At 36.5% G+C, this 21,733-nt stretch overlaps 5 protein-coding genes across 8 annotated transcripts; 2 read left to right on the top strand and 3 right to left on the bottom strand.

Moving 5' to 3' along the window:
• The first annotated feature begins 102 nt into the window (after positions 1-102).
• On the top strand, positions 103-2,007 carry LOC141909145 (ly6/PLAUR domain-containing protein 1-like). Of its 3 annotated transcripts, none has more exons than XM_074799544.1 (3): positions 103-259; positions 401-523; positions 605-2,007. In XM_074799544.1, exons 1-3 carry the CDS (start codon positions 178-180, stop codon positions 841-843), a joined length of 444 nt encoding a protein of 147 aa, XP_074655645.1. In that variant the 5' UTR covers positions 103-177; the 3' UTR covers positions 844-2,007. The 3 variants fall into 3 exon arrangements, with proteins under 3 accessions (XP_074655645.1, XP_074655640.1, XP_074655634.1); XM_074799539.1 differs by having other exon boundaries at positions 609-2,006; XM_074799533.1 differs by having other exon boundaries at positions 605-2,006.
• Positions 2,008-2,046: 39 nt separating this feature from the next.
• On the bottom strand, positions 2,047-7,619 carry LOC141909139 (uncharacterized). Its single transcript, XM_074799527.1, has 2 exons — positions 7,549-7,619; positions 2,047-3,364 (listed from the first exon to the last, which is right to left on the bottom strand). Exons 1-2 carry the CDS (start codon positions 7,617-7,619, stop codon positions 2,068-2,070), a joined length of 1,368 nt encoding a protein of 455 aa, XP_074655628.1. The 3' UTR covers positions 2,047-2,067.
• A 5,730-nt stretch (positions 7,620-13,349) lies between these two features.
• On the bottom strand, positions 13,350-15,056 carry LOC141915004 (17-beta-hydroxysteroid dehydrogenase 13-like). Its single transcript, XM_074806364.1, has 6 exons — positions 14,814-15,056; positions 14,503-14,742; positions 14,298-14,404; positions 14,075-14,212; positions 13,874-13,990; positions 13,350-13,752 (listed from the first exon to the last, which is right to left on the bottom strand). The coding sequence occupies exons 1-6, from the start codon at positions 15,054-15,056 to the stop codon at positions 13,668-13,670; spliced, it is 930 nt and encodes a 309-aa protein (XP_074662465.1). The 3' UTR covers positions 13,350-13,667.
• Positions 15,057-15,851: 795 nt separating this feature from the next.
• LOC141914980 (small ribosomal subunit protein mS35-like) lies at positions 15,852-18,140 on the top strand. The gene is made up of 9 exons (XM_074806333.1): positions 15,852-16,036; positions 16,352-16,425; positions 16,536-16,655; positions 16,765-16,885; positions 16,966-17,105; positions 17,235-17,344; positions 17,563-17,632; positions 17,727-17,849; positions 17,943-18,140. Exons 1-9 carry the CDS (start codon positions 15,883-15,885, stop codon positions 18,138-18,140), a joined length of 1,110 nt encoding a protein of 369 aa, XP_074662434.1. The 5' UTR covers positions 15,852-15,882.
• Positions 18,141-18,163: 23 nt separating this feature from the next.
• On the bottom strand, positions 18,164-21,622 carry LOC141914979 (uncharacterized). Of its 2 annotated transcripts, XM_074806331.1 has the most exons (12): positions 21,476-21,622; positions 21,261-21,357; positions 21,031-21,154; positions 20,788-20,950; positions 20,538-20,703; positions 20,315-20,457; positions 20,131-20,210; positions 19,953-20,053; positions 19,762-19,875; positions 19,556-19,688; positions 19,319-19,465; positions 18,164-18,575 (listed from the first exon to the last, which is right to left on the bottom strand). In XM_074806331.1, exons 1-12 carry the CDS (start codon positions 21,496-21,498, stop codon positions 18,322-18,324), a joined length of 1,545 nt encoding a protein of 514 aa, XP_074662432.1. In that variant the 5' UTR covers positions 21,499-21,622; the 3' UTR covers positions 18,164-18,321. The 2 variants fall into 2 exon arrangements, with proteins under 2 accessions (XP_074662432.1, XP_074662433.1); XM_074806332.1 differs by lacking the exon at positions 21,476-21,622 and having other exon boundaries at positions 21,031-21,150; positions 21,261-21,352.
• Positions 21,623-21,733: the final 111 nt, after the last annotated feature.

The raw sequence follows: 21,733 nt of genomic DNA, 5'->3' as shown, positions 1-21,733 counted from the left end.
TCAATTAGAAATTCCTGTTGTATCAAGTGGGTTAGATCTGATCAATATTTGATCGGTAAATAGGAAGGTTCTCTCAAGTGTCCAATATATTCGATAAAATCATTTGTGTAACTAACTCAAAGGAATAATGTACATACATAAAGGCTAGTTTATAAGAATTTGGGAATATCGAACGAAATGATTTTTCTAATGCAGGCGAATAAGTTATTGGCCACCATTTGCCTGTACCACCTGATGGTTGAATCTCAGTTTGTCACAGGTAAGACTAGCTAAATTGATGATTTATTTTTCTTTACATGATAACTAATGTACTTTTACATTTCATTTCTATGCGTTTATACTTTTACACACACAAGATTACATATCCTAGGCATTTATATCAATTATATATGTATTACAGCACTAAAATGCTACCAATGCGAAGCAAAGCACCATTACGACTGTAATCAACCCGAGGACGAAGAAGTTTGCATGCATCCAACGGAGGATACGTGTATTTCGGAGGCAGTGCAATTTACTTGGGGTAAATGGCAAGATAACTGATGAGATTCGGGCATATGTGAAACAATCTTTACTGTTTTTCTGTGATTTTTCAATTTTTCAGGTAGAAAGTTTTCGAAACGTTGCACATCGGCATCCGCCTGTAGTGTACAATTCAAGTCTTGGATGGAACATGGAATGTGCACAGGGCGAATTGGATCGATGTGCGTGTCCTGTTGCAATGCCGACAATTGTAACGATAAAGATCCTACTTCACTCTACGCATCGGCAACACCTATACGGCAGATGGCGTATGTGAAATTTGTCAGTGTTTTGTTGACGATTTTTGCAGTTTCGTTGTGATATCAGCCGCATATTCTTCGTACTACTGCTCTTAGATACTTGAGAATTAGTCTCGGTGAATCAGTGTACACACATTTAGATTTGGCAGTGTTTATAACACGAGCGAGGGGTGCAACAAACAACGCTAAATGTGTTTCCATTAGCGGATATAGTTTACTCAAAATGGACCAGAAAATATGTATTCCTCCAGTACATGGCGATATTTTAGACAAAATTGGTTTCAATTTGGCTGAAAAGGCCATGAAAATAGCCGAAAATCAGCTCACTCGTCAGATAAGTAATCTCGACCGACAAAAAGAGAAAGAGAGAAAGCGTTATTATCGGAACAAACACGATATTCTCCGTGGTTTGGATACACGCACTAGGAGATCTTCTCGAAAGCGATTTAATGGCCGCGAAAAAAGACAAGACAATATCGAAATACTGGAAAAGATACACGAACTTCCTGAGGAAGAATCTGGAAATCCTGAGAACAGTATCGTTGAAGAATCTACCGAAGAAATCGACGTAGAATCGACCGAGGAATCCGCGAAACCGTACTCAGTTATTAATCTTCCGTCAATATTTTCACGTCCACATCTTGTATCTCGAAGACTAGACGTTTTAGAGAATAATCTAAAGCTGATGAACATCAACGCAAAGAATAATTTACAGAAGGATATCGATTTTGACAAAACGTCAGTATGTAAATTACCCGACACGAGTATGTATCGAATTAGTAACATTTCTACACAAACATCGCCGAGTATGATTCCAAACGTGGTTTCTAAGACTGTCAAAGACTGTGCGAATCAAGACGTTCCGTTGAAAAAACCAAAAGTGCACAGGAAGAATAAAACAAAACCTTTACCCGATAAATCGGATGTTCGCAATCAAATGAAGGATACAATACAAAAGCATTCGGCAAAAATTCAACGCAAAGTGAATATCTTTCTCCAAAATAATATGACAGCGAATAGATGATACTTTTACATGGATTGAGTTGAATTCAGTCAGTGGTGTCGAATTCAGTTCCCTTTTTGTTAATTCTCTCAAATGTTTACCCATAACTCTCTAGAACTTGATCAGTAGAAGTCAAAAGGCAACAAACACTGCACATGTAAAACTATCTTATTCAGTGATGTTATATATTATATGTTTTTTTTCTAAAATGGAAGTAATAATAATCATGTTGTCTACAGTTTGACCAGATATTAGAAATGTGTTACGCTATTACGGGTTCATTCAGGTTCGACAGATACTCGACTCCTGACTGAGCGACTCAGTTTTTAGATTCAGCTCCTTCACGTCATCTAGAAGGTTATTAATCTCTTTGTGTCTTAATTCATTTTGTCTATAAGTTTTCACCAACGAATTTTTGTACGTTGTCCTCTGACCCGGGGATTGGCTACGTGTTATTTCCGGCGAGCCTGGACTAAAAAGTATGTTAGGCATTTCAACGACAATTTGGCGACGATTCGATTCCGTATCTATTACCTCATTTCGGTGGCACGAACACGGATTTTCATTACCGTTCACATGTTCACTTTGATTCACCGGTCGGAAAATAATGGAACGTCCATTTATAGCTTCGATTTCGGGAAATCTGCTGCCGTTTCGGCTGCTATCGGAATTGTCACTACCGTACGTCTTTTTCACGTGCTGTTTCGGTCTTCGTGGAGAATACGCCTTTTTAGGCTCAACGTCGTAACGTTGAACTTGGTAACCGGGAGAAGAAAACCGGTCATCCCGTTTCCCATGAGACGAGTGCACGGGTGTAGAATTGGGAACGGAATAGTCGGAATCTTCATAGTAATAACAGCGTTGAGTGGTCGGTGACAAACTAATGACATCTTTCTGAAATGGGACGTTGTTATTACAAACACAATGATTAAACTGATTGTTTTTTGTGACTTCGGAATTCTTCGTGTGTATTTTTAGTTTGCTGGTGCCGCTATCGCGAGGTAAACCGCACTCGGATTGAACGTTTAGTTGTAACCCTTTTTCTGGTGAACGCAACGCACGTGATCCAATATTTGGGATACTAGACGTCGGTTGAAGGTATGATCTTAACGAGTTAGTGACGTCACCCTCTCGATAAGCGCGTGTCAAAATTCGATCACTAGGTAATGACACTGAACTGTCAGCTCGGCCGGATTGTTGAGACACGGGGCTGTCGACTCTGTGTCCTTCGATAGGTTCTAGTTTCGGGGAAGCTTTACCCATCCTGTGACGTCTGATTCGCTCTTGTTTTTCGGCGACGAGTTGCTGATGTCTGTTCGGGAACGAATCCGGACCTACGTCACATTTTCTCTTTGATTTGGATTTCTGGCTGTATCGATCTTGATTGAAGTTGTTGCTGCGGATGCGCTCTAAAGCAGTGTTTAGATTGTTCGTTTCTTGATTGATGAGATCGTGTCTTAGCTTTCTGAGTTTAGTCAAGTACTCGGACTGTCTTTCAGACGCTTGACGAGACTCATCATATAAATTCCTTTTATTCTTCTCTCGATCTTGGTGGATCAAACCAGCCTTTTCCATCAATCTGAAAGTATAGTAATAATCTAGTATTAGCATTTTCATTTTAACCATCTTCTTCTTTTAAAGATTAGTTAACTGCAGCTCTTACCCATTACCCAGATTACAGAGCATATATTTTCGCATTCATGGAATATACAGTTTGATGGAATATCGTATTAAGAATATATCGTATGTAAAAATTTGAAATAATATTTGAAAAGAGAAACTATTTTAGGTACAATGCAGTGATAAAGTCATGCAGCGCACTCACTTTGATATGGAATTTCCATACTTAGCAAAGATGCTATAGATAGATAAATATTACTGCTAGTTTCTTTGATGGTACGAAGATTCTATTCTAACTGATATCAATTGCTTTAGGCAAATGAGAGGAGTAAATGAACGGTCGATCTTAGATGAGACTATTGTTATCTTGAATGTTAGTTCACCAATATAGAATATGATACACGTACTAAAGTCTATATTAAGCGTATCTATTAAAACCATTTGTTCAAAAATTGCAGAAAATTTCTTTCTACATCCAATCCAATCCAGATACTTCATGACCCGTGTGTGTGTGAAAATCTTCGTTATATGAAAAACTTACGAGTTATAAGAAAATGCATTTGGCTCCGATCTGTGAACACCTTAATCAGCACATCCATCGTGCGTGTATTAGAGATTGGATATTGTCCCAAGACAGGAAATATTTTGGTCCACCTTGCAATCAGTTTAAGATTAAATCTACCATAAATACAACGTTTACTCGCGGACCTCAGTTTTTGCTTTCTGTACGTGAGCCTATTATATTTGCTGTTTTACAGGAATAGCCTTTCGAAACCCGGAAGGCATGAATCAAACGTGAGCAGAAATCAACCATGCCTATATTTCTCCAGGTGAAAAGTGGTGTATAAATCATTAATAATGTCGTAATCAGTTGGACAACCTTTTCGTTAAAGTACCTGCCCGGGGAATCAACAATGTACTTTCCTGCCTGATCACCTCTGTCGATTCTAACTGTACCTGTTTGGTCGTTTTCTCTCTTGCCATCTCGTGTTGCTTATCGGCGGCAGTTCGTCTTTTAGTAATTTCAGTTTCATCCTGCCTTTATTCATGCTTTACAACCCTTAATCAATACGTTTGGATACGACTGTCGCTTGTAATTATTCCGCTTGTTCCTATGTTATCACTTATATAAGAGAGGCGTCCAATTATCACATTATAAGTATTTACATATGTTGTCGCGAAACCACATTTCCTCCCTTACTTACACGTCACCATTTTCATCCCATTTACCATACATGGAAGAAAGTAGTGGTTTTGTATTACAATACACACATCGGAGATATGTAATGCCAGTTTTATTTTTTCAGATATGTTCTTGATAATCCCATAACGATATGTAAGCGAAGTCTCATAAGATGCTCTTAACCATTTCGTAACGCGGTCTATATCTCGTATATACAACTGAATGAAAATCTCATCAGTTTCAGTGTATCTTCATTTACAATCCTTTAGATGTATATGAAATGCGTTATTCATGATGCCATACACAGAAGCCGATCGACGTTAATAGAAGATAAAACTTCTTTTATAAGTATCACGTGAAGGTTAATTACGTAGTTCTTACGAGCCATAGTCCTCAGCTTCATTTCGTTCTCATTTTATGTATTCCTCGACATTTACCGAAGAATCAGAAATTGAAGCAACGAATGGCGCTTGATCGGTCGATATTCGGCTCTCTCTCTCTCTCTCTCTCTATTTCCCAATATCTCGAACGATTAAATGATCCATGGAGGTCGTTACAAAGCACAACAAAAGTCACCTGAATTCCAGATTTTTATTACGGCCGTCAATCTATTGAGTGTACGTGCAATAACATTAGGACCTGCTTTTTTACTTAAGGCTGTCAGCACTGACGACGTGTCTCCTAATATAAAATAGCGGTGAGCAGCGTATTTGTTCTCTTTCGTTAAAATATTGATAGAAGATATATAATAAAACACCGGTTATCCTCTTTCAGATGAAAAAAATTCGGCCCAATTTCTCGTTCAAAGAATATATATATATTATTCGTTTTACAAAAAGATATTTATTCAAAAATAAAGAACCAGTTAGTGTCACCAGCAGGGGTTCAATTATAGGCGAGCTTTTAATTGCGACGTTAAACAATAAGCACTGGATTTTTATATATTCATCAATTATCATTACGTCACTAGTATAAAGGTTAGGGCTGTTTTTGTGGCCGTCACACGGAAAACAGTTCCATGGAAACATAATCCTGATTAATTCACCATCGAAAGACCGAGCATAGAAATCGTCTCAAGCGCAAAAACGATTATTAAGTATTAACGTCCATATTTTTCCTAGGAATAAATAATTTGTATGAGCAAAATCTCCCGCTATCGATTAGGACTAAATGTTATATTAGGTTACGGGGCAGCTTAATGCATCGACGGATACGACAGACAACAAACAAACAGAAATCGTCTGCGAAAAATCGGTTTCCAATACGTCGACAATTCATCGACGCCTAAACACCCGTTTTGTTTATATCTCTCTCAGCAAGGTGCATAGAATTCACAATTTAGCCTTTCATTTAATGATTTGTGTATTGGTGAAAGCGAATTCAAAAGAAACCCGAAATACGCTCCCGAAACGGATCTAATTAGATGAAATAAGCATATAGTATAGGTATGGTCCCTGCTTTAAAACATCTAATTGAAATCAGTGTTGTGAAATCAGTATTATGTCGTATAACGCTGTTATACGACATAATATGAATATTTCTACGATGGAGTTTTTCTAGAATAATTCAATGTACAAATATTGTATCGACGTCAAGCAGAAGATTATCTACTGCTTAATTCATAATAAACATGAAATTACTTTTCAAATTCAAACCGTACGGATTTAAAACATAGAAAATTTAAGAAAAAACAAAATACCCGGCTTCGATTTCTTTGATTGTGCTTTGAATAAGTAGATATCCTATGATTGAACTTAACTTCCAAATTCCAACACAACCTTGGAATAGGCTCCAGTGTTTTAAGAAATCGCATAGGTACATAGAAAAGATACAGCGGTAAAAAAACATTTCACTTACCCGTTGGCTCTGTATATCCAATGCATGATTGCTGAGATAATGTCATTAGATATTGTATGGATTTTGAACGCCGTTTAGATCCAGAAGAAACATAATGAATTGTAGAAGTGCGAGTGAATGATAATTGACGACAGTATATATATAATTTGTCACTTGCCCTCGATTTATTTGCTAGTTTTCCATTCAACGGTTTCGACAACAGTTAGTCCTTTGTTCGTTCGAGTTTTCAGTTTCATACTTAACATCGTCTCAAGATCAAGGAACACTCGCCGGAGTTGTCTTGTATAAGATCTTCTAATAAAGTCACTAGGTTTTTTGGAAACAGAGATTCTCTATTGGCCTCCAAATATGACAGTCTTGGTGCCCGTATAATTCGTGGCAATACGTTACTAATTAGAAACTAAACTACTGCGTCTGTTTATACCAAACAGGGAAATCACACTTGGCTGCTTCATTGACAACACGATTACTGAGAGGATGCCTGATGTGTTTTGATATTGAACATTTTCGACAGTAATTTATGAAATATTCCGGAACTGGCTGTTGCTATCCAGTTATCAATTCAAGGCATTGCGCAACGTCAATAAATACGCGCCAAGTTTTAAGTTGAAGCTAAAAATTCTGCTGCAAGATCTCGAAAGGGTGAAATCACGGGGAATGCCAGTTTAACAGTATAAGTAAACGCTAAGTGCAGCAATGATATCTAATTACTAAATAAAGTAATTTCTTTTAGTTCAGAAGATAACCGAATATATGACTCTGTTGTGCTTGAAGAAACGTGATTAGATGCTGTTGGGTTTCATTCAAACACACGTAACCGATGTTATATACGATGAAATGTATGTCGCGTGATAGGTTATGCAAATGAGCCAGCATTCGTGAAATTTGAATTGCCGTTTCAATATCGTCGAGTGATTGAGTTGAACTTTGAATCGGCGACTTAGATTGAATTCAACACGGTATTTAGATTCATTAAATCAATCTATCAAGAAGTACCAGGAATACCTGGCGATACCCATTTTTATTAGACCCGGCCACCGATGAAAATACCATTATCTTCTGTATTTTCGACCTAATTCTAAACCCAGAATTTAGTGTCTCACCTGTGTAAACGAACATCTGCATAATCCGAATGGGATCTTCTCCGTTCGTAAGCTAACATGAAACGTTTCATTTTTCACAGGTGACCTTCTTCTCAAATACCAGGAAAATAATCCTAATCTACATCATAAAACTCAAGTAACCAGTTGTCTGTAACCAAAATGAACATTAGTTATGTATCACATAGATAATGTATATTTGTTTAAATCGGGCGTTCCACTGACATCGTTGAAAAAAGGTTTGGAAGAAAGTATTCGAAGATCCATTCCTATATTACATAACGGTAGTTTAGATTCACACTGTAATTTGATGTAACATTTTGCTACATCTTTGAAATGTCACAAATACGAAAATAGTGTCCACCAAATATAAATTTGCTTAGATTAAGGATCAGGGAATAGCATAAAGAACTGATAGATAGTATACTTTCAATAATACTTACCGATACAGTTTCCGACATAGAATGCTCTCTCTGTCCTCCTCTCTATCAGAGCAATGACTCCGCTGTGGTTTCCAAGTTGTACTGATATGTCGTCCTCCACACTTCAATTAATTCACTGGTTTCAATGCTTCAATTCAGCTGACCTAAGCCGGTCATTTATTCGATGTAGACTGAAATAATATAAACATAGGATTTTCACTATTAAGTCAATAACCATTGGCTGTCAGCAAATGGATGAGCTTAACAACTCTTATTAGGCTTCCGTACGTTATGAAAATAGAAACGCTCAATGTGAAATTACGAGAAGTTCAGGAAATCGAAATGATTGATATCAACGGAAATTTGTGTCTACTGCGTAAAATTTACTTTCAATCAACTGCCCATTTTTCCGAAACATTCATCTGAACTACGAAAAAATACCTCTGTCTAAATAGTAACATTCATAGTCGATTGCTTACCTGTAATTCGGGCGACCTACAGAGACTATATCTGCGAATGAAATAAAAACATAATTGTATTCAAGGATCTTTAATAAACTCACGCAATTCAAATGCTATAAATCGTGTATTTTCTCACATCAATTTCCCAAGGTTCCCATTAGTAACCTAGTTTCTGTATGAATATAAAGACACACAAATAACAGACATTAGCTCGAACTAAAAACATAGTAATAACGCATTATTTGTGGCTTAGCATGGTTTTTTGATTAACACTTTGAGTACTTCATTATCACCTAGAATTTCTATTAGCAAACTAAAACTGTAACTGAATTGGTGGTGTTTGTTTTGATGTAAATATGACGACGTCATAACCTGGATGCGGAAATATACAGAAAAAACACGGCTACAAAACAAACAAACAGTTTAAGGTGTGACACAATCTTGTGTTTGGTACAATTCGAGTTTGTCTTTACGTTTCGATTCGCTAAGCAACTCATAATCAAATCTAGCAAGAACAAACAAACTTTTCGAATATATGTGTAAAAGCCTGCCGGCCATAACAACTCGATATGTTTTCTCTAGGGTGGAGCAGATATACACAAACAACGCATGCTGCATATTTATGTAACAAATAGAGAGACTGATATCTGAAAACATCAAGATCCAAGATTAGTAACTAGAATCTTTAAGTGAAAATCGAATATTCAGCATTTTGCCTCAAAACTGAGTAGAATTCAAATACTGTTCTTTAGTTATTATATTCATCTAGCTTATTGAGTATTGACGATATTCTCATACATACATACATACATACATCTTCCTGTAAAAGTTTCTCCAAATAACTTGTGTCGGGTTTTTATTGGCTCATTTTCCTATACTCTATCTATAGGATATAAATAAAATGTTATGAAATTTGACTTTGGAATGACGTCATCAAACTTTTGGAAAGTAACCGCAGGCAAAATATGCTGTATCTATTCTCTTATACACTTTCTCTTAGATTTGAATAAACACCTATAGGATATAGAAGGTTTTCATCTAGTGAACAAAGTGGAAAAATTCAGATGTAGTTTCATCATAACGACGACGTTACTGAGCTGGCTATTTCTGAATATCAGGTAATATTATTGCATTGTTATGTCTATTTCTATCATTCGCGATCCCTCCCTATTTCACCATCCATATATAGATTAATCTGAGATGTAATGCATACACTCCTATCTCCACGATCAATGATTGCAGGTATTTTCTCTTGCAAATCACAGCTCCACCAACATGCAATAGTTGGTTACACCCAGATTCGTCATTGGGAGGAGGTTGGCCGCCATACTCGGTGAGAAAGTCGGAGGACTGGCAATATTCAACGAGCGCGGGCGCACGGATGGATATTTGAACAGTGGGCTAGTTTAAGATCAACTATCGTACCGAAAATTTGAGCTTTCAAGCGACATCAACGTTCATAAAATGGGAAATAACGTTTCTGACAGTCAATATCAGTTATCACCAGCCACTGAATTGTTGTTTAACAAAACAAAGCAGTTTCCGGACAATCATAAAGAATGGAGCGTTTACGCATTTCCTGTTTTACTGTTTTTCGGTTTGTGCGGCAATGGATTTATGATTACAGGAATGTTCCACCGCGAAATGAGAGTGACTTGTTTCGGAGTGATTATGATAGCTATGGGTGTCATTAATTCGCTTAAGCTATGTTTCGAACTGATATTCTGGATGAACATGTTTTTTATGTCTCGTTACGGCCAATTCCTGTTCGAAATACCCAATGTAGAAGTTTGTTTAGTTTTGGAGTTCTTTAGACAGTTTACCATAAATGGCGCCTGTTGGATAACGGTAGCGTTGGTGATCGAGCGGTTTTTGGCGCAAATTGGAAGTGAACTTACATGGGAATGTGGCCTCACAAAAATTGGTATTGCCACTGCCCTGTCGGGCGTTCTCACTACGCGCACTTTTCTGGTAACGAAATTTTTTCCGCATCTGAAATCATTCGGTTGTCTACAAACCGAATATAATGTATGGCTGTCGAATCTTATTCAGCCAATTTTTGGCGTTTACATTCCTGTACTTGCGGTAGCCGTTTTAACAGGTTTAATCATTTACTGTCGCAGATGGCGTTTAGATGAAGAATCCCGTTACATAACCACTACATCTATAGTACTAAGTATTATATTCATTTTGGCATTCATACCGAAGACCGTGATCACCATCTTACAAATGCATAAGCCGAGTAAGACCGTGGATTTATTGGAATATCCATTTCAGTTCGTTTGGTTGATCTATTTTTCTTTGCCGTTCTACATATGCCTACTGTTATGCCCGGAAATGTCATTCGCGTTGGGAGTGCTATTTGGTTGTCGTGATCCAGATACATCGGTGAAACCAGTCTCATACATGAAAGAAGAACAGCCGGAACCAGAACCTGAACCAAATTCAATGGGTATGGGAAAACCTCCGATAGATCAGGATTTCATCAAAATGTTGCAAAACCGTAAGCAAGAACCGCCAATTATTTAGAGAAATCCTGATTTTGAAGAAGCCGGGCTGCAAAATCGTGAAATTGTGTGGCATACGATATGGATGTGTAGCATTATTTTTCACGGGATTAAAAGATCTTAACTTCCAGAATTTCAAGGTTTTAATAGAAGTAATCGGTCACCATTATTTATGTCAGCTTCTTTCACATTTTCTTTTATTACTAATTCATAAATGGTCAGTGCACTTTTTAGATGTTAAATTCAACAATTTTGAATGTTGATTATACAATGTCAATATAATTATATTTGTCAATTTGAACTTCTAAAGTAAAGAACTAACAGGTATGCATGTATTTTGTCGGAAGGAATTGGTAAGTTTTTCAATTTGTATTTTCGCTGTACTAAACAAATGTTTCTTTGTATTTAAGGATTATGTACACCTGAAGAATTATAATTGTCTCACAAATTGGATAATTGTACAGGATAAAAATCACTCCGCAGAATAAGACAATTTCACTCAACAATCATTGTTCATATTGTGTTAAGCATTATGAAATACATGGGCAATACTCACGCAATTTTGTAATACTGTTTTTCGATGTAATGACGAACTCAAAAAAGTACTTAAGTTGTATCTGATTGTTATAGATTGTATAGATTATTGAGGTTCAGGTTGAAATTTGAGTTCGCCGTTTTATACTGGGCTATCTCTTTATATGCGTGCTTTATCCATCATGTTCGATATTTTATATCAGTAAGAAAAATACAAACTAAGAAGGTATAGTATAAGGCGGTAATATAGACGTTAAATGGTGACCGATTTGAAAGGAAATATACAAATATACATCCGCACCATTCATATTTGACCGGTTGAATGACATCCATGTAATATGCCATTTCTTCAACGGAATTTTCATCTTAACAGCTCAAGTGGCATGGAAGGGAAAATAGGTGAACTAATGAACAGTGACTTAAGACTGATGTGGACTGAAGTTGTGGAAAGTGGTACTGTACCCCAGTGAGTGAACTGCGGTTTACGATTCCCTCCGGTGGGTTTTCATAACACGGGAAATTGTGATATAGACAGCAGATGTGATGAATGAGAAAAATAGAATGCTGAATTTTGTTTTATTCTTCAATTTCACAAATTTGTAGCAGCTGCGCTGTGTAAGTGAAGTTTGATACATTCACATTGGTAGTAAAGTTATTTGATATGTTAGAATTGTAACTAACACTTGTTAATTTTACTGAACAAGAATTTCAATCAGCTGTGCTGCGTTCCATGTTATTTGAACGATCATGTTTATGAAAGTTCTGTGCATATCCATGCATATCTTAAATGGGTAAGAGTTAGGTTCGATTAGAACTCACTTCACATACGTGTGTGTATATATATATATATATATATATATACCTGGTTTTTTTTAACAAAGCACACATTACATTGACTTTCACATTATTCGGGAGGCTCAAGTCACTAAACATCCTTAATGGTGAAGAAGAAATGTTAAGTGGCACATTTTGCTTTTATTGTTTGATCATGAAATTGATAAAATATGATGTCGTCGAAAACATTAAGTGTAACATTACATTCACTCGAAAATGACGATAATTCTCATCAGGTTAACGTTTTCAAAACCACGGCAAATAATTTTACTTTTGTTTCGTGACAATAGGGAGTACCTGATGCAGGTGAGTATATTTTTTCTAGAGGTTGAATAATCGTTTTAATTAGGAGTATCGATTAAGGTTAGCGGTGTATTTTGGAATATTTTAACAAGTCTGGTGTGATGTGTACGTACCAAATGATAAGAACATAGATGATATCAAATACATAAGTTTTAATAAAGTACTTTTTCTTTTTCCTTTGGTGAAGTACATTTTTTCTGTGTATTCTTGCGTTTTTGATATGTTTTATTTATATGTCACGGAGAGTATACTGTTTCTAGATCAGGTAAGATTTCACTTTGGTGGTACTCGTGCCTGGAGCATGGGTGAATGGTTTCATGTTGTTGTATGTCCTAAGATGACAGTTACATATGGCTAAGGAAGTAGTTATGTTTTAATGTTTGGTACATATATTTTTGTATTTCATCTTGATCATTCCATGTTTGTATGAATTCACGACAGCCGGGCTGCTCTTAATTGTGCTATCAGTTCCATGAAGTAAGTATCACATCACGCTTCGTCGCACTCAAATCAATTGGCAACATTTTAAAGACGAGGGGATAAGCAAGGGAATCGGAAGAAATGGAAAATTAATTTGAAGTCGATACAGAGATGTTTCATATATCTAACCACTTATTTTCTAAAACATTTCACTAAAATCTGATATAAATCTACTTAGACTGTGTAATTATACCATCAATAGAAATTTTTTGTTACAATAAATACGTGTTGAATTTAATCAATGCTGAGGTTTTTCTTCCTAAATGTTTTTTCTTTACGGTCGATTCAGATCTATTTCTTTCAACGAAAAGATATGCGCATACCCACACGTAGAGAATATGTATGCAGTTCTTATATATCAGTGGTGTATTCGAATATTAAAAGCACCACGCCCTAAAGCTGAACTGTTTTGTTAGGTGTTATATATACGGAGAAAGATCAATTTCCATCATAATTCATCATGTTTCAGGTATTATACGTAATTTTACGTTGATGTTCATGCATTCATAATTACAGCCATAAGGACGTGACAATTAAATTAAAAGCAGAATATAATTTTAACTGCCCGATCGTGTCATTGTTCATTTGCCGATTTTATCGGTCTGTAGATCAATTCGGCTTCCAGAAAAGTCTAGAGACAATGAAACTATTTTCGACGGTATCAATCTGAAAAGATAAACATGTGCTTAATGAAAAAAATAAGGGGGGAAAGTAATGATTTTGCTGACTAGAATGTATATGCATGATACACTAATAAGTTTCCATGACTGTTCGTCTGTATTCTTACCCAATTGGGCCAAGGATGTATCGCATACGCCTGGGAACGTATATCAATTGTTCGTTCCGTAAAACATCTTCTATGGTTACTTGAGCGACTTCTTTTGTGGTCAAGATCCTATCGAATCTACACAAAAATATTTGATACATGTAAAGCCCAATGAAATCTGAAGTCTTGACGGTATTTTGTCTAAGCCAAAGATATTCCTACCGCGAGTGCATGCCTTTGACCAGTCCAGTGTCAGTGAAACCTGGAAATACAGACGACAACTTAATATCCCTCTTGAAATGCAGACGTATTTCTTCTTCCAAATATGTATGCAGTCCACGAATAGCAAATTTTGAAGATCTGGAAAATTGTTAGAATATCTTTATTACAAGAAGTATAGGATTAATCTGTTCCAAATATATTTTACTTGGTAATTCCAACTTACCCATAGTCTGATAAATAGGCTAATCCAGAAAATGCCGCTAATGAGCATATATTGATTACATGTCCTCGATTCAACTCAATCATTCTTGGCAAAAATGCTTTTATTGTCTTAAAGTTCGCGTATGGAAAAAATTAGAAATCCACAAAAAAATCAGAAAATAGAATGAAGATGATGAGTGAGAAAATGAACAAAGTTTGAAACCCACCCAAAACAAAGCAATACTGTTCACATCGAACGTTTTACGAATTTGTTTCTCGCTTAGATTCAAAATGTCCAAACCATGCAGAATTCCAGCATTATTTACAAGTATAGTCACGTCGCCGATTTCCTCCCGGACAAGGTTTGAAGTGCTAACGACTTGTTCATACGCAGTGACGTCAACTAAATAATATTTTGCTTTCCCACCACGTGATCGAATAGTATTTACTGTTTTTTCAGCACCGAGCTTTAAGAATAATCAAGATAAATCATTGACATTATCAGGTATCGATCTGTGGCGGTATGATAAAAGCTTACCTGATCTATATCCCAGACGACAACAAATGCCCCCTCAATCGCTATTTGGTAGCATAATTCGCGCCCGATTCCGTGGCCTCCCCCTGTTACCAGTGCAATCTCACCGACTATACTTTTCTTTTGTTTCGGAAAAAATCGACGAATGGTAAAAACGATAAACTCACGCGTACAGTTTACAAATAAAACTATTAATTCCGACAGAAATAAGACGATATTAAAGCTAAAATCGCAAATAGAATTCATATTCACGATTTTTTTCTGCATGTATTGAAAAAAAATTGAACTCATGTAATGCACGGCACTGTTCTTTTGAAGCGTGTCCCACAATCGAGCTATTCATAGCTGTAGCTACGGAACAAAACGTCGCTCGAAATAAATACATTGAAAATTAGAACATGCAGAGGCCTACATTACTGTCGATAGATTGAATTACCCGAAATTGCGTGGGCGGGAAATTGTTGCGTGATTGATTCTGGTATGCTGGATTCTGGTTACCGACGAGTACACACAAGATGACCACAAGTTTGACCCGTGCTAAGGCCACTTGGGCTGTAACTGAGAGGTCTCCTAGTGCTGTACACGGCCCGGTCCCAATTCGGCCAGCGCCGTAAGGGGTGATTCCTCTTGGCCCCTCTACGCCAAAAAGTCACTAAGGTTGCGCCTGGTAATTCCAATTGCAAACTTTGAACAAATATTATAATCGTACGATATCTACCACATGACAACGATATAAAACATTTGATTTGTTTTTTTTCTCTAGGCGGCCGCGGGCGCCAACAGGGCCCGGACCGCTTGATTCCCTGGAGAAATTGTAAAGCTTTTTGATTAGAATTCATTAGTGATATTCAAGATTTTTGCCTTATTTCACAATACTATGTGGTCCGGTAATCGGAGTGATAGACAGTGACTAGTGACTACGGTTTCAATGTTGACTGCGACTGAACTCGTACCCGGCCCACGTATCCGGAAAATCCAAGACCGTTTTTTCAGGAAACCTAAAGTCCGATTTAACGGTCCGTTTTCTTGTCGCAACTTAAATATCTACTTCCGTTTTTACGATTTTTGCAAAATGATTCGGAAATATTCAATATTTGCTACCTTTTCGGCGAGGAATCAAGTGTTTATATCTACAAATTTCAATGTGCTGCGAAGAGGTGTAACTGCATCTGCGACTGATGATACCAAAAATGAGAACGAAATCGAAGTTACGGAAGAAGATGGAGGTAATAAATGAAATTTTACTATACTTCCGGGTTTGCATTTTTGGGCTCGCCGAGTAGTATAAGGTTAAGTTTCTGTCCAGATGCAGTGGAGAGTATTTTGTGGTCAAGGAAGAGTTGATTAGCTACCGTATGTGAGGGTCAAGGGTTACGACATTCAGTCACTGGGACTGCTCTATGTGTTTTACGTCACTGGTCGGACACAAACTATTGCAAAAACACCACATAACGATAAGCCCGTCTGGGATCTGATAATAAAAATCTTGATAATGAGCAATTTGGACTGACTGTATACCTTGATTTTGTTCTCTCCTCCAGGTTTTCGAAAGTTGCATATTCCTGGACTAGTTCAAGAAACTCAGAAGAAGAAAAGAATTATCAGACGACGTGATGTAAATTAACACTTTGTTTCATCCTTCTATACTTCTTTACTAGTTTTATTTTTTATAAAGAATGTAAGAATCATCCGTGGAATTGACCTTCAATCCTTGTTTAATTGCAGGTTCCGCCAGCTCGGTTTAACGCTATGAAGATTGATCAAGATTGGACAAATGTTTGGCCTGCAGCATCAACATTTAAATGGTCAGCAATTCCATTCCCAGTTCGTCAAGGCATTTCAAAAGTATGTTTGCCAGCACTCTCTTTATGTGTTTTTAAGAAATTTTAATTGACCCTTTTTGTAGGTGAAGAAGAAATTATTCATATTTTTCAATCAATCTATTTTTTTACAGAATATGACTCAAAATGAAGGGGTTCCACTTGAAAAATATGCAAATGCCGAATTGATGAAAATTCCCAACTTTCTCCATCTCACACCAGGACACATCAAGAAACATTGCGCTGCACTCAAAGGTGAATTAACAAACTTCATTAAGTTAGAAATGAGCTTTATTTATAAACAGTGATAATAACAATAGTTTGAATGTTTTCAGAGTTTTGCACTGATTGGCCTGAGGGACTGGAAACTGATAAAAAGTGTGAGAAACATTTTCCTGTTGAAATTATTTCATCCGATTATCTTCGGTCAGCTTCGTCTATAAGAGACCCTAGAGCGAGAATAGTCGAGTTAAAGGTAACTGAATTTATTGAGAGATACCCTCTGTGACCTTCGAATGTCTGTCCGTCAATTGTTAAATCTTTCTTTATTTTCACCTAAAGAGCTTTTATATGCTAATGATTCTGCCTTTCTTTACCTTTTCAGATAAAACTGTCAAAGCTTCGTTTAAACTATCATGCACGAGATAAATTGATTCGGTTAGTTGGGGAACGCTATGACAAAAAGACAGATACATTAACATTAGAAGGCAATCGGTAAGTAGCTACTTACCGATAAGGAACCTTTCAAATAGTATGTACACAACACATCCGTAGGAGAAGGGGGTAATATGGTCACTCCCTATTTACATAATGCTTGAAATTGGATGCAATCATGGAAATGTTTCTATATGTACTGTGCGAATGGCCGCTAAATCAGTTCCGTTATCTTATTCTTTCTATTTCGATCATTCATGATTACGTTTCATTTTCAGTTGCCCACTCAAAATGCAGAATGAGGAATATGTGAAATATCTATTGACTGCCCTGTATCATGAAGCTTGGGTATGTGTACATTGTGCCCTCAATATATGGCTGAAATTCAAATTTCGTTTACATCGTGTGTTAATTGATGTTATTGTGTTCAAATATTTTGTAGAAAACTGAGAAATGGGAAGCGGATAAAGAGGAAGTCGATTGGGAGAAATATTTCTGGGATCAGGCGGCGTCGCGTAAACAATTAGTACAACTTACGAAAAACATCAAACAAATTGCTGCCAAGGTTTGTAGAAAAGAATCATGAATTTATTCTTAAATAAAAAAAGTTGTTTAATGAGTTCACACGTTGTTCAATGTTGTTTGAATTATCTTACAGACTAGTGAAGAAGGCCTGCCTGGATATATCAAATCATTACCGGTAGATTTCACGGAGGAACAATTAATCAAAAGCGATGAAGTTCAACGATATAAAACCGCTACTTCAGATTTACACAACGAGGGCGAAAATATCGTAACTTTGAGTGAATATAAAGACAGCGTCGTCAAATTACTGCACGGCACATCTTTCTCCTGACTATATACTACTGCAAGTTTTATACATAAGGTTGGTTATTCAAAATAAATGTGTTCATTAACTAAACTTCGCATTGCATTTTCTGATCGTCTCAGGATTTTACAAGTTATCACACAAAAAGCAATTTTCAGCTTGATTCCATATTAACTGATTACAGTACTCAATATGATGCAGTTTCTGTTTATGCATTGCTGTAATTGGTGTTAGGCGTTTTGGCCGCTGGTTTAACAAAACTTGCTTTTCCTTTTGGTTTGAAATTGAAGCTTTTCTTCAGCTGTTTAGCCATTGCAGACATGTATTCTAGTTGAATTTCTTTGATAGCGGTTTCCGGATACTTCTTCAATAGTTCATCGATATCTTGTTTTTGTATTTTGAACAATAACACCTCGGAATTAGCTATGCAGTGCGCACTCTTTGGCATCCAACTACTTCTGTCTGCGAAGATAAACATTACTAATACATATATTAACCATTTCAAATGAATTTGAATGAGTTTTTTGAAGTATTGAATGACAAATAAGATTATTTCAATCGGAACTTGTCATTGCAGATACCGACTGGCAATACAAGACAATTTTCTTCTTCAACTTCATTACGAAGAAAACCATTTGGGATTCATCGAAAAACTTATAATCACGGGACTTTCGAATGTAGTTCAAGTTACCGGACGAGGTTTTACTGTTCAAAATCAAATCATAAATCAACTGATTCAGACGTTATCAGCGTTAACCCAAAATCACCACCAGTCGCCCCTGATCCAGATAACTGCTGCATGAGCGGATGTACAAACTGTGTATGGATAGAATATGTAGACAAAGTGAAGGAATATTATCCCAAGGATGGAGTCGAACGAGCTTTGAAAGAAATAGACAGCATAGAAGATCCTACAGTTAAAACATTTCTTAAACTAGAATTGACTGGGGAATTTTGAACATATTTTTACACAATAATCTGCGCAGCTTGTAAGTAGGTAAATAATGATGTGATAAACAGTTCTCAGGATTTAGTTGTGAATGTACCAATATATGAGATAAAAAGTCGTCCCTAGATTGCTTGTTACTCAATCATAGTAATTTTGTATGTTTTGGTTGAAGTTGTTTTGTTACATTTTGTGTGGAAAAAATAAAGCATTTTCTATCATCATATATGAAAAACCCTTTACACATTATTTTACTTACAAAACATGTCTCTGTCTTCCATTTCGAAAACAATTCTCGCGTTAGCTTTCAAGTTGAGCTGGATTCCGACATCTCCAGGAGCCATAGTTCGTTGATTTTCCATCAAACTGACTTTGCCTTTGACCACCATGAATGAGACATGGTTTTCTGTAAAGTAACATTCAAAGGTCATTTTCCGCCTCAAACAAACGTTTTTATGTTGAACTAAGACATTTACAAACGCTGTTCCTTAATTACCATATTCCTTTTCGGTTAGACAGATACTTTTTGCTTCGAACTCGTGGAAGGAACATTTCATACTAATGTGGTACGCAAATCCAACTGGGCAATTGTGAAACACGGCACTTTCTCGAATCATTTTGAAGATGAACTGTAAAAAAGGCTTTATACTACATAAGCATTTGATATCGAATCTTCACGGTTATCAAGGTCGGCGCTATTACCTCTTGCTGCAGTATTTTGATATATTTTCTATATATTTCATGGTTTCTATTCTGTTGATACGTTTTCCAGGTAGATACAGATTTATCCCAAGCAGTCCTGGCAGTTGATGGGAACTTTCGGAAAAAAAACATACAATATGATACAAAAATATCAATGATGACGCATTTTCATAAAAATGATATAGTCTTACTCTGCTTTTTACGAAGATGAGATCATCTTTTTTCACTCGTAATATTTTGCAGCAGGTTCGTGCCTTCGCGGTTACTATATGGTCTCTTTGAGTGAACAGACCTAAGGAGCATTAAAATCCTCATTCACGGTGAACTGGATGAATATATACTTATATTTGAAAACGAATCGTTACAAACCTTCTTCTGATAGAACGAAAGGGTATTTCTTGGCCAAAATATACCAAGGTTCTTGATCTGGACCGGCATCAGCTTCCATTCTGAATCATGAATAATTCAGAAATCATCATGCAATTAAATGTCCTTATATTCCTCGTCTCAACGAAATTCTGATGAATGCCTAATGTTAATATATGGTACCTACTTTCCCTTGATAAGAATTACAATTCCGTGGCCCGGATCACCGTTAAATACAATATGAGAATGTGGCGGATATACCACGATTCCATCTGTACATTTAATCAATTCCAATAATGAAGTTTCACACCAACCATTCAACAAAGGTAACTAAAAGAGAATACGGTGGAATTTTTCGTTAATTAATCTTTATCGGTGAAAATTCAAATTTCCCAATTAACTACATTTACCGTTTGTAGTGCGTGAAGTAGAATTCCTTCAAATATGTCGTCTTTTTGCAATTCTTTCGTTGTCGGGAGATATTTTCTATCGATGAACCACTGCGCAATTGTCATTCCTTTTTTCAATTTTCCCATATCTTTAATCACTCGTTTTTCAATGAAGAGAACCACGGAACTGCGCAAAGATATAAAAGGCCAGACTCGTCAGACTGAAAGATATTCTATCAGAGATCGCCAAAATATGAATATGGTAACTTACTGGCTTTCAACCCTGACTGTAGCAGTTGCCTTTACTCCGAATAACACTGAAACCTCGCCAAAGAAATCTCCCGGTTCTAAATCCGTGATCATTATATCTTCTTGGTTTGAAACCAATGACGCTTGGCCCTCCACTAGAATATATATTCCAGGTGCGTCTTGTCCTTTTAAAAAGAAAATCAACTTTTACAGCCTTCAACCCTAATCTATGGTAATATATGGTGAGAAGAGAAGAATACGATACCATATTTGATGAGATCAGTTGTAATAAACATCTGTTGGACTAAGGCACTGTCCACAATCGAATCAATTTGTTCATCTGACAATTCATCAGCGAGCGGCAAAGCCAATACACAGTTAATTACTTTCTTAAATCAGATTTAAAAAATATATTCATGATTATTAAAAACGAAAAATATTTTTGTTGATTTACAAATGAAAACGATAGCTTTTTCAACCACTTGATTCATCTACCTGAGACTTTTCTTTTTCATCTATAGTAGTAACTGGGCTTGAAATACTAGCCCTGCGCCCCTGTGATGATCGTCGACCATTTTGTTCTACCGGTAAGCTAGATGTTAAAGATAACCAGTAAATATCCAAGATTCCCACCACAATAATTTCTAATCTTCTTACCGTAAAAATAATTCTCAAATGCACAGGATACAAATCACTGTGAGAAAACTTACGTTTGAAGAAGAGCGGTAGTCATTTAAAACGTGGTATGTATGATCGTAAAGAGAAAGTTCCTCCGAAATTATCAAATTTTAATTAAGTTTTACTTCCTATGATGTATTGAGGCCTTTCACTTCAGAAGAGATCTACTAGTTTGTCGATTCGAACTATGCAATACACGTAGCCTAGGCCTAAGTTATGACAGTGCCCCATGGGAGAATTTAACAGATTCCAAATCATTTGTCAATTGAGATCTAAAAGTGTGCCGGTTT

Source organism: Tubulanus polymorphus, chromosome 1 (assembly GCF_964204645.1).
Source record: "Tubulanus polymorphus chromosome 1, tnTubPoly1.2, whole genome shotgun sequence".
NCBI lineage: Eukaryota > Metazoa > Nemertea > Palaeonemertea > Tubulaniformes > Tubulanidae > Tubulanus > Tubulanus polymorphus.
Note: the sequence above shows the minus strand (reverse complement) of the source record. Positions and strands in the feature narration are given on the sequence as shown.

What these genes read in the sequence shown, in the direction of transcription:
- LOC141909145 (XM_074799539.1), top strand. Translation starts at nt 1,006, where the DNA reads ATGGACCAGAAAATATGTATTCCTCCAGTACATGGCGATATTTTAGAC.
- LOC141909139 (XM_074799527.1), bottom strand. Translation starts at nt 7,619, where the DNA reads ATGAAACGTTTCATGTTAGCTTACGAACGGAGAAGATCCCATTCGGAT. An exon ending in GCAGATGTTCGTTTACACAG is followed by an intron (nt 3,365 to 7,548) that starts GTGAGACACTAA and finishes CTATACTTTCAG; the next exon opens with ATTGATGGAAAAGGCTGGTT.
- LOC141915004 (XM_074806364.1), bottom strand. Translation starts at nt 15,056, where the DNA reads ATGAATTCTATTTGCGATTTTAGCTTTAATATCGTCTTATTTCTGTCG. An exon ending in TCGTCTGGGATATAGATCAG is followed by an intron (nt 14,743 to 14,813) that starts GTAAGCTTTTAT and finishes TTATTCTTAAAG; the next exon opens with CTCGGTGCTGAAAAAACAGT. An exon ending in GCCTATTTATCAGACTATGG is followed by an intron (nt 14,213 to 14,297) that starts GTAAGTTGGAAT and finishes ACAATTTTCCAG; the next exon opens with ATCTTCAAAATTTGCTATTC.
- LOC141914980 (XM_074806333.1), top strand. Translation starts at nt 15,883, where the DNA reads ATGATTCGGAAATATTCAATATTTGCTACCTTTTCGGCGAGGAATCAA. An exon ending in ACATTGCGCTGCACTCAAAG is followed by an intron (nt 16,886 to 16,965) that starts GTGAATTAACAA and finishes GAATGTTTTCAG; the next exon opens with AGTTTTGCACTGATTGGCCT. An exon ending in TTAACATTAGAAGGCAATCG is followed by an intron (nt 17,345 to 17,562) that starts GTAAGTAGCTAC and finishes TTTCATTTTCAG; the next exon opens with TTGCCCACTCAAAATGCAGA.
- LOC141914979 (XM_074806331.1), bottom strand. Translation starts at nt 21,498, where the DNA reads ATGACTACCGCTCTTCTTCAAAC. An exon ending in TCATCTTCGTAAAAAGCAGA is followed by an intron (nt 19,876 to 19,952) that starts GTAAGACTATAT and finishes TTTTTCCGAAAG; the next exon opens with TTCCCATCAACTGCCAGGAC. An exon ending in TCAAAATACTGCAGCAAGAG is followed by an intron (nt 19,689 to 19,761) that starts GTAATAGCGCCG and finishes CCTTTTTTACAG; the next exon opens with TTCATCTTCAAAATGATTCG.